We start from the raw sequence: 15,117 nt of genomic DNA on the forward strand, positions 1-15,117 counted from the left end.
TTTTTTTCCACTCAGGATAGTCTGGGATAGAGAACGAAGAAAGCAAAAAAATTTGTCACACAAAACAGGTGGTTCCTTTACATGTTTGTAAAAATGTGCTTCTAGAAAATGCAGCCATTCTTTGGTACTTTATTTTGTAGGAGGGGTAAAGGAAAGGAAGGTATTGAGAAAATGTAATTTTTTTTCTTTTTTTCTTGCAGCTTCATGAATGTCAGAGCTCAGTGGTGGGTGCCAAAGTATTTAGCTCTAGCTTGGCTAAGCATGAAAGACTTCTGCTGTGGAAAGACATGTTTGTCTAAATCATTAATACTTTTCTAGGATGAATGTTCAAAGATGTCAATCTTACTAAATCCTTATCAATACATTCCCTATTGTATACAGGAGATGAGTGAAATCTGCCTCTCTCCTCTGAGAAGGTATTTAAAATAGCATTCTTAATGCTTCAGGATAGAAAAAATATTTTCATTGGATTTTAGCTCATTGCTTTTGAAAGTTCAGTTGTTTGGTTTGTTGCTTGGTTTTTTTTATAAAAGGCCATTCTGGGGTTTTAGTTCCATCAGTGTTTAAAAGATGAAGAAAGTGGAAAATCTAGTGGGGAAGTAAATAGTAATGGAGGAGAAACAGAGGCATCCTTTTTTCCTGCCCTCAGCATTGTGTTGTATCAGCATTTCTCTCGATATCATTTGCTCAGCAAGCCAGTGAATAATCTCTGCTTCAGGGGAGCCATTGTGTTCTTCTGTACTAAACGGAAGACAACAAGATACAAATCTGTTTTGTTTTCCACACTCCAAAGGGGTAATTGACGACTGAATGCAGTGTCCCTCTTTGAACTATTGTTTAGTTATAGCTTGTGTTTAATTTTACAAGTGTTCCTCTGGTATGGGCAGCCCTGTGGTCTGGTGGGACTGCAAAAGAGGAAGGCTAGTGTAGAAGGGCATTTTTGGAGGTGCGGTGCTCTTTTTGATAGAACGATAGCCCTTTCCCGTGAAGAATGGAGGTCAGGCTATCACATTAGGAGATACCAGTTTAGATACTCCCAAACTTGAGCTGCTTCACCTGCCTTCATTTATGAGAAAGGGCCAGCTTCATCCATCCAGCTTTCTCCATGTGGGCCTTTGACTTCCTTTTATTTACCTGATTAGCCAGGACCTGAACCTGGAATCCTTTAGCTAAAGTTACTTAATATATTTCCCGTATTTTTCTTGCTGTTGCAGGTGTATTAGTTGGCAGTGAAGTGGAAAGCTCTCTGAAATGCAGGACATAACAGGAAAATAATATTTTTGGGGCTACAGAGTTAGATGTTAAAGTCTGAGTTGCAATGTTAATTGTACCTGGTGACCCAGGGAGCTGAAATACAGGCAGGCAGCCACATTCATAGTCTAGAGGAAGAAAAAACTGCACCTGTTCCAAAGAAATAATGAGTTGTAATAACGTTTGATCAGTGCCAACCAAGGCTCGTTCGCAGTGTGTAAAACTTCTGAATGTCATTAGGAGCTGTGCATATTCCTACAGAAAAAATTCCTTTTATGTATTTTGGGTAGATTTGGATAGAATATTTTTCACCGTGTAAATTCCTTTTGAGTTTGGTTTGTTTAAAAAAGTCTCTTAAAACAGTCTAAAGAAATCTTTCCTGAACTTGGCAGCTGCTGTGCAGAAGCTTGCCTCTTTCTGTAGGGCATTAGGAATTGTTTTAAAAGGCCAAATGAAAGCAATACTCTGCTGCCCAGTCTGCTGATACACAGCTTTGTTGCTGTAAAAAATGTTAAATTAGAATAGCGAGTCCTGCTGTTACCTAATGAAATTTCACATGGAAATTTTTACAAAACTTCAATACTGCATTTGCTTTACTTCTACCACATCTTATTTTTAACATCAGTGATCACCATTTTTTAAGGGATTTGGTTTCCTAAAGTCCAGTTGTATGGGGTTTGTTTTGTTTTCTTTTTAAACTAGTGAAATTGTGCTGTAGTTCCAGAGGCAAAAACTTAAAGAGCGTTTGCTGACATGAGAGCTCCCGAGGAATCCTTTAATGAAAAAAAAAAAAAAGCCGGTTGGTTTTTTTTCTGGTATTCAGTGATTATGGAAACCTTGACTGAAAAAAAAAACCCATAGATATGGGTATCGTGGAAGAGACTGTCGAGCCAATGTTTACCTCCTTCCTACCGGAGAAATAGTGTATTTCATAGCCTCAGTGGTGGTACTGTTTAACTACGAGGAGCGAACCCAGCGGCACTACTTGGGTCACACAGACTGCGTTAAATGGTTAGTATACAACATTTGTCTGTAAGTATATGGGTAATAATGCAGAAATATTTCTTTTCCTCTCCTACTATATGTACAAACTAATTAATGTTGTCATAGTTGTAGTTATTTCCTGTTTAGTCAGTCCCAGTAGATTTCACTGTAGTAAACACAGCACAAAAAAATGGTGGTAGAGTCGTCCACACTAGCTTAGGATTTCTGGTTTAAATGTAAAACAAGGGGATATGTATACAATCTAAGAGTGGCAGGTTGAAGAAAGGCTCTTTGCATAAATAATTCCAAATAGTTACCCCAGAAATAAAAAATTGTTGTTAGCCTTACTCTTAACTTAGTTGTTTACAGGCAGCATGGCAAAAATGCAATCTTAAAGGAGAACTAGAAAGCTGGAAAACTGAGCATTTTCTCACTTTTTAAAAGATGCCCTGTCCACGTACAGAGTGAGTCAGGGAAATCAGAAAGATGTCTGCAAAAACACCCAAAACCTAGAGAAGCAGGAAAATTGAAGTCAATGTCGTTGTGGGTGCAAAGGCAATTACAGAATTTGCTATGTTATTCTAAAGAGTAGGACAAAATATAATGATGATCATAAACTCTCTACTGTGCTGTACCTGACTGGAGAAAATTTGTCATCTAAAGCTCTTTTCTCCTGTCTGTATAATTGCTTCCTGGGGGAGGAATGCTGCCAGTTTTGCGTTCTTCACTTTCATTCAGAAAATTGAACTGAGCTGTAAATTTTTTTGGTGTCCGTCATTATGACTTCTTCAGGTTTGCCCTTGAGCCCCTTTATTCTTTCAATGGCTTTCTTCACCTTTGTAATTTCCCAGAGAAAGTAAGTAAGAATATAGATCAAAAAATCCCAAGGACTGAGAGGGTGTATTCTCTGAAGTCTGTTTTTTCACATCAGCTTCAAAGCAAAATGTGACAAGCAAGGGCAGATTTTTACTTCCACTGGTAGTGCACCATACTTCATTAGTACAATTGCATCAGTAACTCATTTCAAGTGGCAGTAATCCCTGACTCCTGGGTGCACAGGCGAGCCCTCACCCAACTTTTCTGCCTTTTTTTCCCCAGGTTCATGACATCTCTAGGTTTAGGCATAAAATACACTGTAGTGTTCATAAATATGGCACATAACTATGTGTAGGAGGCTCATTACAAGACAATGTGGATTTTGTTACAGTGGACTTCCAGTGTAGTGCAAACCTTAAGATGTGTCAGAGCACATGTGGAGGTGGCTCTTTGGCACTCTTGGTTGTGTGTCAGCAAACAGTCAATACAGTGTGGAATGAAATACCTGATGAGAAACATTCAAGCTGTCTCCTTAGAAGTGGGATTTAGGATCATAAGTGTCTTCATGGGCTTTTGTTGAGAAACAAATAAAAAAATTTACGAAACACCTCTCCGTTTTGAAGACCTATGACAGCAAAAGCAAGTCATATTTCTGTCTGTCTTAGTCTTGCAGTTCATCCAGACAAAATTAGAATTGCAACAGGACAGTTAGCTGGAGTGGATAAAGATGGAAGGGTAAGTAATAGAGCTGTTGAGCAGTAGTATCTTGTTTTGAAAATCAGGAAAAAGTGGTTTGGGGTTTTTTAATCATCACCTTTTGTCTGCAGTTTATATTATGCACTGCATTTACTGAGATATTTTGAGTTTCCCAGGTAACAGCCTGTATCTCTAGCAAAAGACAGTAACGATGAAACACTCAATCCTAGATTAAAAAGAGCAGAAGCTCATAAAGTCCTTTATCTGCAAGCAAACATGAAGCTTGTAATTGATTTATAAGGCCATGTCATTTCTGTCATATTACTTTCAATATGTCTTCTCCCAAGGGAGAGCAAATCCCCAGTTCTGTGGGTCAGTATAGTCTTAAGGTTTCATGGAAGAGGAAACCAATTTTGAGAATCCATGGAAGGTGTTCCAAGCTTTCCTATAAACTTGCTCATTTGAGAGCAAGTGTGTTTTAGTGCTCCTCTCTGGCTCTTGCCAGAATCCTGTCAGGATTTGAAAAATTGGATTATTTTCATGAAGTTATAAACAGAGGGGGGGAAAAAAAGACAGATGCTATAAAATGTAGAAACATGTTAAATATAACTCTTTTTCAGATGTTCAGCTTAATTTTTTTGTATTTTGTAAGACATTTATGGGGGGGGTTTTGTATACGTGATTTCCACTGAGCATTTTCTGACTCTTGTTAGAGCTGGTTGGTTTGTTTTTCCACCAGTGCAAAGATTTATTGTCAATGGTGAATATATTTTCAATGGTGAATGCTGTCCTTAAGCCAAGTTAATTCCCACTTTATTTGTGATTGTTTCTAAGCTAGTTTGGGATAGTAATTGTATGAAATATAACTGTGGACATTTTCTTTGAGTGGTTGGTGATGGTTAAGAGGCTCAGTGCACCAGGGTTTGTTTCTTTTCTTTTTTTCCTAATTTTTAAATAGTGAGCCCAGGTTTGATCATTATTTTCAGTTGTTGCATAATATCACTAGTCTGGGGTCTGAAATGCAAGATGACTCTTCCATCATTTGTCAATTACTTCAATTGGTCAGAGTATTTTCACAACTACCAAATGCCACTTTCCTGCCTCAACGGCACCGCTGCCGCGTTGGTAGCCCAGACGTAAGGAACAACATTGCCTTGCTCTCCCCTTTTGACTTTGAGGACAGTACCCAGCAGCATCACAGCATCACCAGCACAGGTCATCCTGCATTTTGCTCTGCAGTTTGTGATTCAGGCAGCATCTGCTTAACAAAGCGCAGCGCCGGCCCGCGGTGCTTTCCCTGCTGGTGACCTGTTTGTCCCGTTGCTTTTCCACGCAGCCCCTGCAGCCCCATGTTAGAGTGTGGGACTCGGTGAGCCTGGCGACGCTGCAGGTTATCGGCCTCGGCACCTTTGAGCGTGGAGTGGGCTGCTTGGATTTTTCCAAAGCGGTAAGATGGGCGCAGTGCCTTGGTGTGTAAAATAAACTGTGGCCAGTCCTACGGAAATGGGAAGGAAATCCCTGGAGGTTTTGCATGTGGCTGTCTAGCTGGTGATCTCTTTTGGTATTAAAAGTGTGTTGGTAAAGTTTCTGTATACTTTATAAAACCGGCTGACAGCAAACTAGCTGGAAAAACAGGAAATGGTACATGTAAAATTGCGGTAACAAACTAGCACGGTAAATAGATAGCAGGCAAGAAAAACCTTAACTAGAAATTGAACTCCATGCTGGGTTTGGTGGTTTGGTTTTGTTTGTGAGGAGCTTGGTTCTTTTTATTTTGATGTTAAAAACAAATTTGTTTGTGAGGTTTGTGAAGACAAACTTCAGTGAGTTCTCATAGGAGGGTTAACTTCTTTGCTTTCACAGCTGGAGTAGGTTTTTATCCACCAACAGGAAATTAAAAAAAAAAAAAAAAAAAAAAAAAAACAAACCTCACATTATCTTGTACTATTTTTTTCCTGAGGAATAGCTTGCTCACTTTTTGCCTCTAATTTTACAAAGAAAAAAAAATAGAGGTCGTGGTTACTGGGCCCGTAGAATTTATCAGAAAAATTGGTAGCAGATGGAGATGCACTACTTGGCATTCGGAAAGTTCTCATTCCAAATTTGGAAATGAATTGGGATTTTTTTGTAAAATATGGGCATATTTTAATCTTTAAGCTGCCACTGTATTTTTGCCAAAAGACTGAGACATATCAGACCTCCTGAAAACCCAGGCTGGATTCTTGCATTCTGTCAAGAAGAATTAATACATGTAAAAAGTAAAAAATGCAGAGAAACAATGTCTGCAGTATTTTGCTAATAGAAGAAGAGATTTACAGGATAGCTGAGGTGGGAAGGGATGTCTGGAGAGCACCTCATCCACAGTCCTGCTTACAGCAGGTTCTGTCAGAGCCGGCTGGTCAGGCTGTGGTCCAGCTGGCTTCTGGGAATCTCCAAGAATGGAAACTCAACAATGTCTCTGGTGACCTGTTGAAAAGAAATTCTTGCACTCTTTTGCTGCAGTTTCACTTAGCATTGAAAGAAAGAAAGCAATTGAAAGAAATTTCATAGCGTTGAAATGTTGCTATGTTAGATATAGTACATTTTGTGTTTCAGTAAATAATGTGAAAGGAATAGTGGTATTCCTGTCACTCTGACAAACCAATGAAATTTACATACTTGAGTACAGATCTTTTTAAGAATGCATTCCATCATTTTAAAAACAAAACCAAAAAACCCAGGGAATTTTTGAGGACTAGATTTTAGTTTTTATTGGTTCTGTTTTGCAGCTGAAACCGAATTTGATACCTTATTGCAGTCTCACATGATTGCTCACTAGACTGACACAGTTTGTGTGCAGTATCTAGAACAGTGTTTTTACCACAGGATTTATTAACCCTCACAAGAGCTGCGTGTATCACCAATGCTGTCTTCAGGGTTTCTTCTCAGCTAATAATTCACATGTATATTTGCATATTACTGCTCAGAGTAGTGCTTGGGAATAATAACTTTAGCCAACTCTATTTTCATAATTTGTTAGAGAATGAAGGGCAAGAATCAACTTTAAGATAATTAAAGGCTCCTCCAAATCTTTCTACAAATGTCCTTGAGACAACTGGTTTGTGCAAATATGTGTTGTTGGGAATAAGTATGTTTTTGTTTTAACATTTTTTTCTCTGTTCCTTTAATTACATGTAGCCATATATTTACCATTTTGTTGTAAAATTGTTCAAAATAAATGCTTTCAGTTATTTAATACTGTAGGTGCTGCTCTGCCTGCTTTGTAAGCATTGTTTTATTCAGAAAGTGTTACCTTTGCTGCAGTTTTACCAACTGCATGATGATACTGCTGGTACTTTATGATCCATAAGGAAAAAAATGAGACATGCTTACAGAATTTGATAATGTAGTTGTGTGTATGTGATGGTGGCATTTAGGAAAAAAACACAAGTGGAGCTGTGTGTGTGTGTGTCCTCTGAGACCTGAGGAAAACAAAATATTTATAGAATAGAAAAAGAAATCTTTTTCCTGCTAGCATGAAATTGAAAACAAGAACACAAAAAAAAAAAAAAACCAAACCACTAAACACTTAAAAACAAACAACAAACAAAAAACCCAGCAATAAAAACAAACAATACCAGAGTAAAGACTTGGTAAGATAGTTTTAAAGCTTTTCTAAAATGTTATTTGAAGCATGATCATTTTTTATGAGATTATACAAAATCTATGTCTGTCTTTAAGAAGGAAAAAAAGGAAAATTCCATATATTTTGAAGTTGTAATTACTTTAAAAAGACTTCATTAATTTATATTTGCACCTTTGGGCATTTTTTTTTAAAATACCTCTCCCCTGCCCTGTTTCTAAAATGGTTATGATAGTGCTTTGTCAGTACTTTTTTTTTTTTTCTTTTTCCTTTAGGATTCTGGTACTCATTTGTGTGTAATTGATGACTCTAACGAGCATATGCTTACTGTGTGGGATTGGCAGAGGAAATCAAAAATAGCAGAGATAAAGGTAATTTTTGCACATGAATATTCTGAAATACAAGTGGTTTTTATTCCCATAAATATAAGTTTGTGAGACACACTTTTGATCTTACTTGGAAACTGCAACTGTGTAATACTGCTGGCTTGTTCAAGGGTTCCACAGAAATGTGTTCTTCACTTCTTTTCCAGAAGGGTTTTGCATATTGAAGGGTTTGTAATGACATTTTACTCATCCTTAAGATCCAATGCAAATAAAGCAATTGTCTAATGTTTTCTTTATTTAAAAAAAATAAATCCTGGAAACATTAAGAAACTAAACTGATGATTAAGTCAGTCGGAGTTTAAAGAAATAAAATACTTTTAGGCATTCCTTATTTCGAATTTGTCTGAATCAAATTCTGATTATCGATTATCAGTATGTACTTTTGTAAATTGCAGTCTTGTCTGCTTTTCTGTTTCTTTTTGAACCTTTCCTAATTTCAGACCAATGAGATGTGTTCAGAGGTGTTGCATTCAGTGCTCATGTAAAGCTGATTTCACTGGGAACACCCAATCCTTCATGTTATCCGATATCAAGCAAGCAAATATTACATGCATGTGGAACTAAGTATTTGTATATTTTTATAAAGCATGCTCTACAAGCATATATATGTCTATATCATTTCAAACTTGCCATTTCAGATAACAAAATCAGGTTGGTTTGACCCGTTTTCTTTAGATTATGTTGACCAATAGTAACTTTATTCTATAAGTTGTAATTTAATTCTATGACAGTATTTTCATTTCCTTTTTGATATTTTATGTGAAACTATTTGGCACACGCCTTGTATTTCCCCTTCACTGACATTATGTTTTGACTGGTTTTGCTCTCAGGGGAGTTCCTTGGTGTTTCAGAATTGGCTAAAAACTATTTGGCAGGGACAGCTCGCCCTTCAGTACTTACTCACATCTGGGACTTGGTCTCACAGTATCTCAAGCACCTTCCATGGAAGATGGTGTGAGCAGAGTTGCATCCCTTGAGCTGGAGTGCAAAACAGAAGGCTTTTCTCAGCTGAACTCCATTAATGTTTTCAGTCCTAAAGTTCCAAATGATTTTTTTTGACATAGCAGATTTGCTCATGTGAAAACTGTGTGAGAAACATAATCCAATAAATATGGCCATGAAAAAAAAAAAGGAAATTTAGGAATATTTTTTCCTAACGTAAGCCAAAAGTGGTGAAGTAGGAAAAGTTTCTCCCAAAGATGTGATTTAACAGCACTCTTCTGTATAGTGCTTTAAAGGATGGGCTTAAATCACAGGGCTGGGGTTGGAAGGCACTTGTGGAGATCATCTATCCAACCTCTGAGCCAAAGCAGGTTCACCTAGAACAGGTTGCACAGGATTGTGCCCAGGCAGGTTTTCAGTATCTCCAGAGAAGGAGACTCCACAAGTCCTCTGGGCAGCCTGTTTTGAAATCCCCTAGAAATAAATGCATTTACTTTCTTGTTTTGTGGTCATTTTCTGCAGGAGATCTGTCTTCAGGGACAGTTTGGTTCAATATGCATTAGAAGTTAAGTAAATGACCAGTCAGTTTGTTATGTTTGTAAAATCTGTTGGTAAAGGATGGAATATTTTAAGATGTTGGTAATTCAGTAACAGTATATGCAACCAGTAAAAATCCAAAGGTGGAACCCTATGTTTCAAAGTTTTGAGTTATGCAGGCTTCTCTTTTTTTTGTCTCTTTGTGAGGAGGAAAGGAAAGCAAAGAACTCAAAGGAATTTTTATAGAATTTCAGAAAGAGAATGATGGATGTAATCCTACAATATTATCATTGTCTTACTTGTCTCTGTCACAGCTTTGTTATCCAGAATAGCAAACCAGTCTTTGTAAAAACTAAGCAGGGTTTTCAGTCCAAAAAAGTGTCTTTTATACATTATTCATTTTCCTTGGCAGAAGTCTTAGCTATTCGAGAGCAGAAGCTTTTGTGATTTAAAAGGGAATGTAAAACCCTAACTTGTGTACTGAAGTTTAATGAAGATCTCTTACGAATTTGAAAAATCAGTATATATATAAAATTATATGTACAGTCATTCAGATAGCTGACTTAGCACAGAACACTTAGGAATACTTCCAAGCATACAATGAGCTGTCTAGTTTCTCATATCTCTGTTCTAAAACTTGGGGGTTTGCATGTATTTCTAGTAGTTAATGTCCTCTCTGAATAAATATTATTTCTGTTATTATTTCAGACTACAAACGAAGTTGTTCTTGCTGTAGAATTCCATCCCACTGATGCAAATACCATAATAACATGTGGCAAATCTCATATATTTTTCTGGACCTGGAGCGGCAATTCATTATCAAGGAAGCAAGGGATATTTGGGGTAATAATGTCTTGATACCAGGACAGTTTTAAATCAATGGAAATCACGTTTTCTATACATTTGCTTCATTGTTACCATGTACTGTCTGATCAGAGAGGTAAACATACAAAAAAAAGGGCTAAATTCTGCTTGTGTGTATGCAGGGTGTAAGAGTGTGGATGCAGTGTTCTAATTACGTAACAAGTGCAAGCAATTATTCCTTTCTCTTGCTTATTTTGTTTCAGAAATATGAGAAACCCAAATTTGTTCAGTGCTTGGCTTTCTTGGGAAATGGTGATGTGCTCACTGGAGACTCAGGTGGGATAATACTTATATGGGGCAAAACTACTGTAGAAGCTACTCCAGGAAAAGGAGCTAAAGGTAGGATATGTTTGGAGTTAATGACAGATTTTACATAGTCTGTAGAAGACGAACATAAAGGATGGCGTTAGGGAAGGAATAGAGAAACAGGTCTGACTCAGAGCATGCACTTCCTATCAGTAACAGGTGGTACTAAAGTCCTGCAAGTCCTATGAATTTGCTGACTTAAGAGCAGTCTGGAGTTTCTTAATAATTAATGAGACTGTGCATGAAATAAATGAAAACTACTTTAAATGTTTTGCATTTTAAAAAAATGTGGTTAATCAGCTTTCCCTTGATCTGGTGATTTGAAAAAGGCTGTAGGATCAGTTTGGGGATTCTGCAGGATGCCTTTCCCTCTTAAGGTTTACATTGCACCATGCTTAGTCTCAGAGGAATACCATTAAGTGGTGGAACTGACATTAGTAGGACCTGTATATGAAACACAATTACAGTGCTTAGTTGTATCAGTTGAATAACATGAATGAATAACAGTTTCTGGTTTAGCAGACACTCAAATCTTGATATACTTAAAAAAAAAATTGAAATTTGAAATTAAAATAACTCTTTAGAGCAAAGCTTTTTTTAAAAAGAAAGGAAAATTATTTGTTACCCAACATATGCAGACCTGGCACAGTTGAGCCCTAAGGTAACTCATAAATTCAATGATAATTCATTTTACTTGGCAGCTATTTCAAATGCTCTGGTTTAAATTGGTATGCCAGGAAAACATTCATGTAAAAAGTACATTTTTAACAGTAAGTCTGATTTTGTAGGTAAATCTTTTTTTCGTCTTTCAAGCTAACTGCAATGGAAAAGTAATTTAACGAATTATCTGATGTTTAATTTTTTAAATTTCTTGTGTAAAAATAACCTTTTTCCAGTATAATCCTAAACGTTATCGAATAGAATATTTATTTATGTTGGCTTAACTAAATGTGGGGTTTTTAGTTGATTTATCACATTAGACTGGTCACAGGATTTGATCTCGTATCTCTCACAGTGTCAGAGCACGCTGATTTGAAGCGACTTGAGCCATAGGCAGAGTCAGCAAAGTTAAGCTCATATTTAGCTGGGTGGTGTTTTAGGCTTTTTCTGTGATTGCTGTTTGAAAATGTGCAGCACCAGAATCTTGTTTTGTTTGGGGTTTTTTTAATTACTTTCCAACAGCAGTTCGTGTGAAGACCCGATTAGGATGCAAAAGGCTTCTTTTGCTACCCTTGTTGTTTAATTTTTTTATCTCCTTCATTCTTCCAAGTATTTTCCTTTGGGTAGACTGCTGTCTTTATAGATGCCAAATGCTGGTTGTGCTATTTTTATGTGTGGCAACATCCAGCATTAGATATTAGGTTCATGCATCCTGGAAACCTTGCTATAAATAATTGGCTTTTTATTCCCGAAAGACTACAGACAACAAGTCTTTTAGTTTCTTTTAATAAAGTAGCATTGCTTCTTTTTTAATAATGACTTGCTAAATATTTTTGACTCTAAAAGACAGTTTCTCTTGCATGTGGAAAAACTGCGTTCCTTTGGAAAGCAGAGAAATGAAAGCATTTTCCCAATTGTTGGTTTTGCCTTCACATTTTGTAGGACAGTCAATCTCAAAAAGGTTTTTCTTCAGAAAGGCAGGCAGGCCCTTTGTTTTATCTTTTTATCTTGTAAGAAAACACTACCACCTTGTGTTTGCAATAATAAGAGCCTGACAGCCCAAATGTAAGTATTTATTATACACTTATTTTGTTCTTCTGCCTAAAGGCAAAGCTTCTCATAAACCGTAGGTGAAAAAAATGAGTAGTGTTCTTTTTTATCTTCTGTTTGTGCATATAGGAGTATACCAGATAAGCAGACAAATCAAAGCTCATGATGGCAGTGTGTTCACACTCTGTCAAATGAGGAATGGAATGCTGCTAACTGGAGGTGGGAAAGACCGAAAGATCATCCTGTGGGATCATGATTTGAATCCTGAAAGGGAAATTGAGGTAAGAAAGCAAGAGTGACAAGGAAATTGCCTTGAACAAGGTATTGGCTAGCAAGACAGAGCCTTCCCTGCCCTTAGTAGTTAGGATGAAAGAATTCCCTCTGGTTTCTGTTTTTTAAGTGGATCACAATGTTTTATTAGAAAAGCGTTTAAATTTTAGCCTATAAATAAGCCCATATGAGGCTTCAGTTCTCCTGTGTTTAAATTGAACAGAAATTTTAAGGGTTTTCCTTCTTCAGAACCCTTCCTTAGTTGTTTTTTTGGTTTTTTTTTAATTCGTCCTGTTTGAGGGGATGTTTGAGGATATATGTCAGTATCCCCTGTGTTTTTTTAAAGTTTACATGTCTGGTGAAAGACAATATCACCAGCATTTGAGGCTTTTAGTAGAATATTTGACATAAGGTAAACAAGTGGTAGGATACATATTGGAATTCTGTAATTAATTATTAATAAGCTATGATGAGGAACTTCTTTTAAATTTATCCTAAACCAGGTGTTCAGTGTGTGTGTCTGTTCTTTGTGATTTGACTATATGCTAGTGCTAGGTCAGTGGGGATGAACTGGAAAAAGTTGTGTAGTTTGGATTTTAAAAAACTTTTTTCTTTTCCCTTAGCTTGAAATAATGTGTTCTCCTTAAACAGTTCCTTAAACACTGGTTTACTCCACTTACCTATTGTCCATTTATAGCAGCATTTTTTTCTTGACACTTACGTAAGTTCAGTCTAGAATTTGCTACTGACTTGAATCCAATGCTGACATTTAGAAAACATGGCTGAGAAAGTGAGCATTGACTATCATATATAATTCTTAGGCTTAAGTAACACACTCTGTTCATATCAGTGTCTCTGTTTCCCTTTTGTTAATAATGTTACTTTAAAGCTAATTTTTATGTTACCAGAACCCTGAGAGATTGATTTTTCTACCTTATGTGGCTAATATTAGTGTATTTTCTCAGATAAATCATTTAGAAAACAAACAATTGCCCACTGTAAAATAAAGCAGTGTATTAGAAATCAAGCCTGCAATAAACAAAGTCATTAAAATTCAGAGTCATTGCTGACATAAGGCATATGAACATTTACTTCAGGCTAATCAGGAAACATTAAGAAAATCAGGAAGCATTTACTGTGTGCTACAAGTTTCTTCTTGTTTTTCAAAGTATCTTTTGGAAAGTAAATAGTAACTATTATTCCTTTCCTTTTAAGATGAGTTGTAAGGCTGTGGAGTGCATTTGTTTAGTGAATTTGACACTTAAAAGCTATGTAATAGAAGTTGTAATTTTTTTTACTGAGGTTATTAAAATGACATTAACTGTGATTGTCTTGGAGTAAGATCTTCTTGTATGCCTGTACTGAACAAATAGATGAGGGAGGTTTCAGGTCATACCCTGATTGATGTTATACATGGTTGGCTTGTTCCTTTTTGCTGCGACAACTCCAGTTCTGGTACTGTTGCTGTGCACTCTTTGTGGCCACCAAAATTAGGCACCTATCAAGATGGCTGATGTGGTTTGACAGATGTTTCTTTTTCCAGGTTCCTGACCAGTATGGAACGATCAGAGCAGTAGCAGAAGGAAAAGCTGATCAATTTTTAGTGGGTACTTCACGAAACTTTGTTTTGAGGGGAACATTTAATGATGGTTTCGTAGTAGAGGTACAGGTGAGCATAACTTGTTTTTTTAAACTATAACCCAAAAATGTAAAGGTTTTCTCTGCTGCTGTGTTATTTGGAGACTCTTCATTTTATTCATTGTTAAATCACATGTGGTTTCTTCCTAGGGACATACAGATGAACTCTGGGGACTGGCATCTCATCCTTTCAAAGACTTATTCTTAACATGTGCCCAAGATAGGCAAGTTTGTATGTGGAACTCTGTGGACCACACACTGGAATGGACCAGGCTGCTAGATGTATGTCAACCCTTTAATTTAAATATGAATCTAGAAAGTAGGAAAAAGCATTCAGTTTCTGAAACACTCTTGTCCTGCCTGATTGCAAACAAAAATCCTATAGTTATGCTTTTAAAAACAGCTATCTGGAAGCTTTGATAAACTTAACAAGGCTCATCAGACATTGTGTTAGACGTAATCTGTTTACCATTGCTTGATGTTATTTTGACAAGCCAACTCAAATAAATCTTAGTCCTTTATTCTTATTACAGGTTTTTTTTTTCCCCCTGTTATTCAAACAATCTGAAGAGGGTATCATAGATTTGGCTTTAGATGTTCTTTCCTTACTGTCATTCATTTCATAGTTTGGCTAGTCCTCTGCTAATATCCAAGCAAAATTATTTTTACACAGAAATTTAGGCCTTTCACTCACAAGGTGGTCTTGCAGTGCATGTCACTGATGCACTGAGAGATGAGCTGTCTGAGGATTAGTGTGCTGCTAAGTGATTGGTTTTCCTGTGTCAGCTCAGACTTTAGGATAGCTTTGGTGTAAGGAGCATTTGGCCCTCAGTGGAGGAATAATGTGTGTGTGCCTCTCTGTTCAGGAACCGGGGCACTGTGCAGATTTCCATCCCAGCGGAGCAGTGGTCGCCATAGGAACACACTCAGGCAGGTAAGCCACTTCCAGCTGAGCTGTGATGACAGGAAGTGTAAAGGAGACAGTTTAATACAGTGCACCTTAAAATTGGAATTCATTTGCTTTTTATTCTTTCTGCTTGAGGTTGTGGAACCTAAAAAGCATGGCAGAAGGGGGAGAGCATCTTGTATGCGTTA

General features: G+C 36.9%; 1 protein-coding gene across 3 annotated transcripts in view; it reads left to right on the top strand.

Annotated features, from left to right (window-relative positions):
* Positions 1-15,117, top strand: part of EML4 (EMAP like 4) — a 149,167-nt gene that overhangs the window by 115,731 nt on the left and 18,319 nt on the right. For all 3 annotated transcript variants that reach the window (XR_014227270.1, XM_082301222.1, XM_082301221.1), the window contains exons 9-18: positions 2,113-2,262; positions 3,717-3,786; positions 5,084-5,194; positions 7,645-7,740; positions 9,943-10,077; positions 10,302-10,437; positions 12,244-12,395; positions 13,928-14,053; positions 14,173-14,304; positions 14,889-14,956. Coding sequence is in view for 2 of the 3 variants with exons in the window: in XM_082301222.1 (XP_082157348.1) it covers positions 2,113-2,262; positions 3,717-3,786; positions 5,084-5,194; positions 7,645-7,740; positions 9,943-10,077; positions 10,302-10,437; positions 12,244-12,395; positions 13,928-14,053; positions 14,173-14,304; positions 14,889-14,956 (1,176 nt within the window). In the remaining variant the exon portion in view is untranslated. The remainder of the gene's footprint in view (positions 1-2,112; positions 2,263-3,716; positions 3,787-5,083; positions 5,195-7,644; positions 7,741-9,942; positions 10,078-10,301; positions 10,438-12,243; positions 12,396-13,927; positions 14,054-14,172; positions 14,305-14,888; positions 14,957-15,117) is intronic.

Source organism: Coloeus monedula (genome assembly GCF_965178545.1).
Source record: "Coloeus monedula genome assembly, chromosome: 2".
In the NCBI taxonomy this organism is placed as follows: Eukaryota; Metazoa; Chordata; class Aves; order Passeriformes; family Corvidae; genus Coloeus; species Coloeus monedula.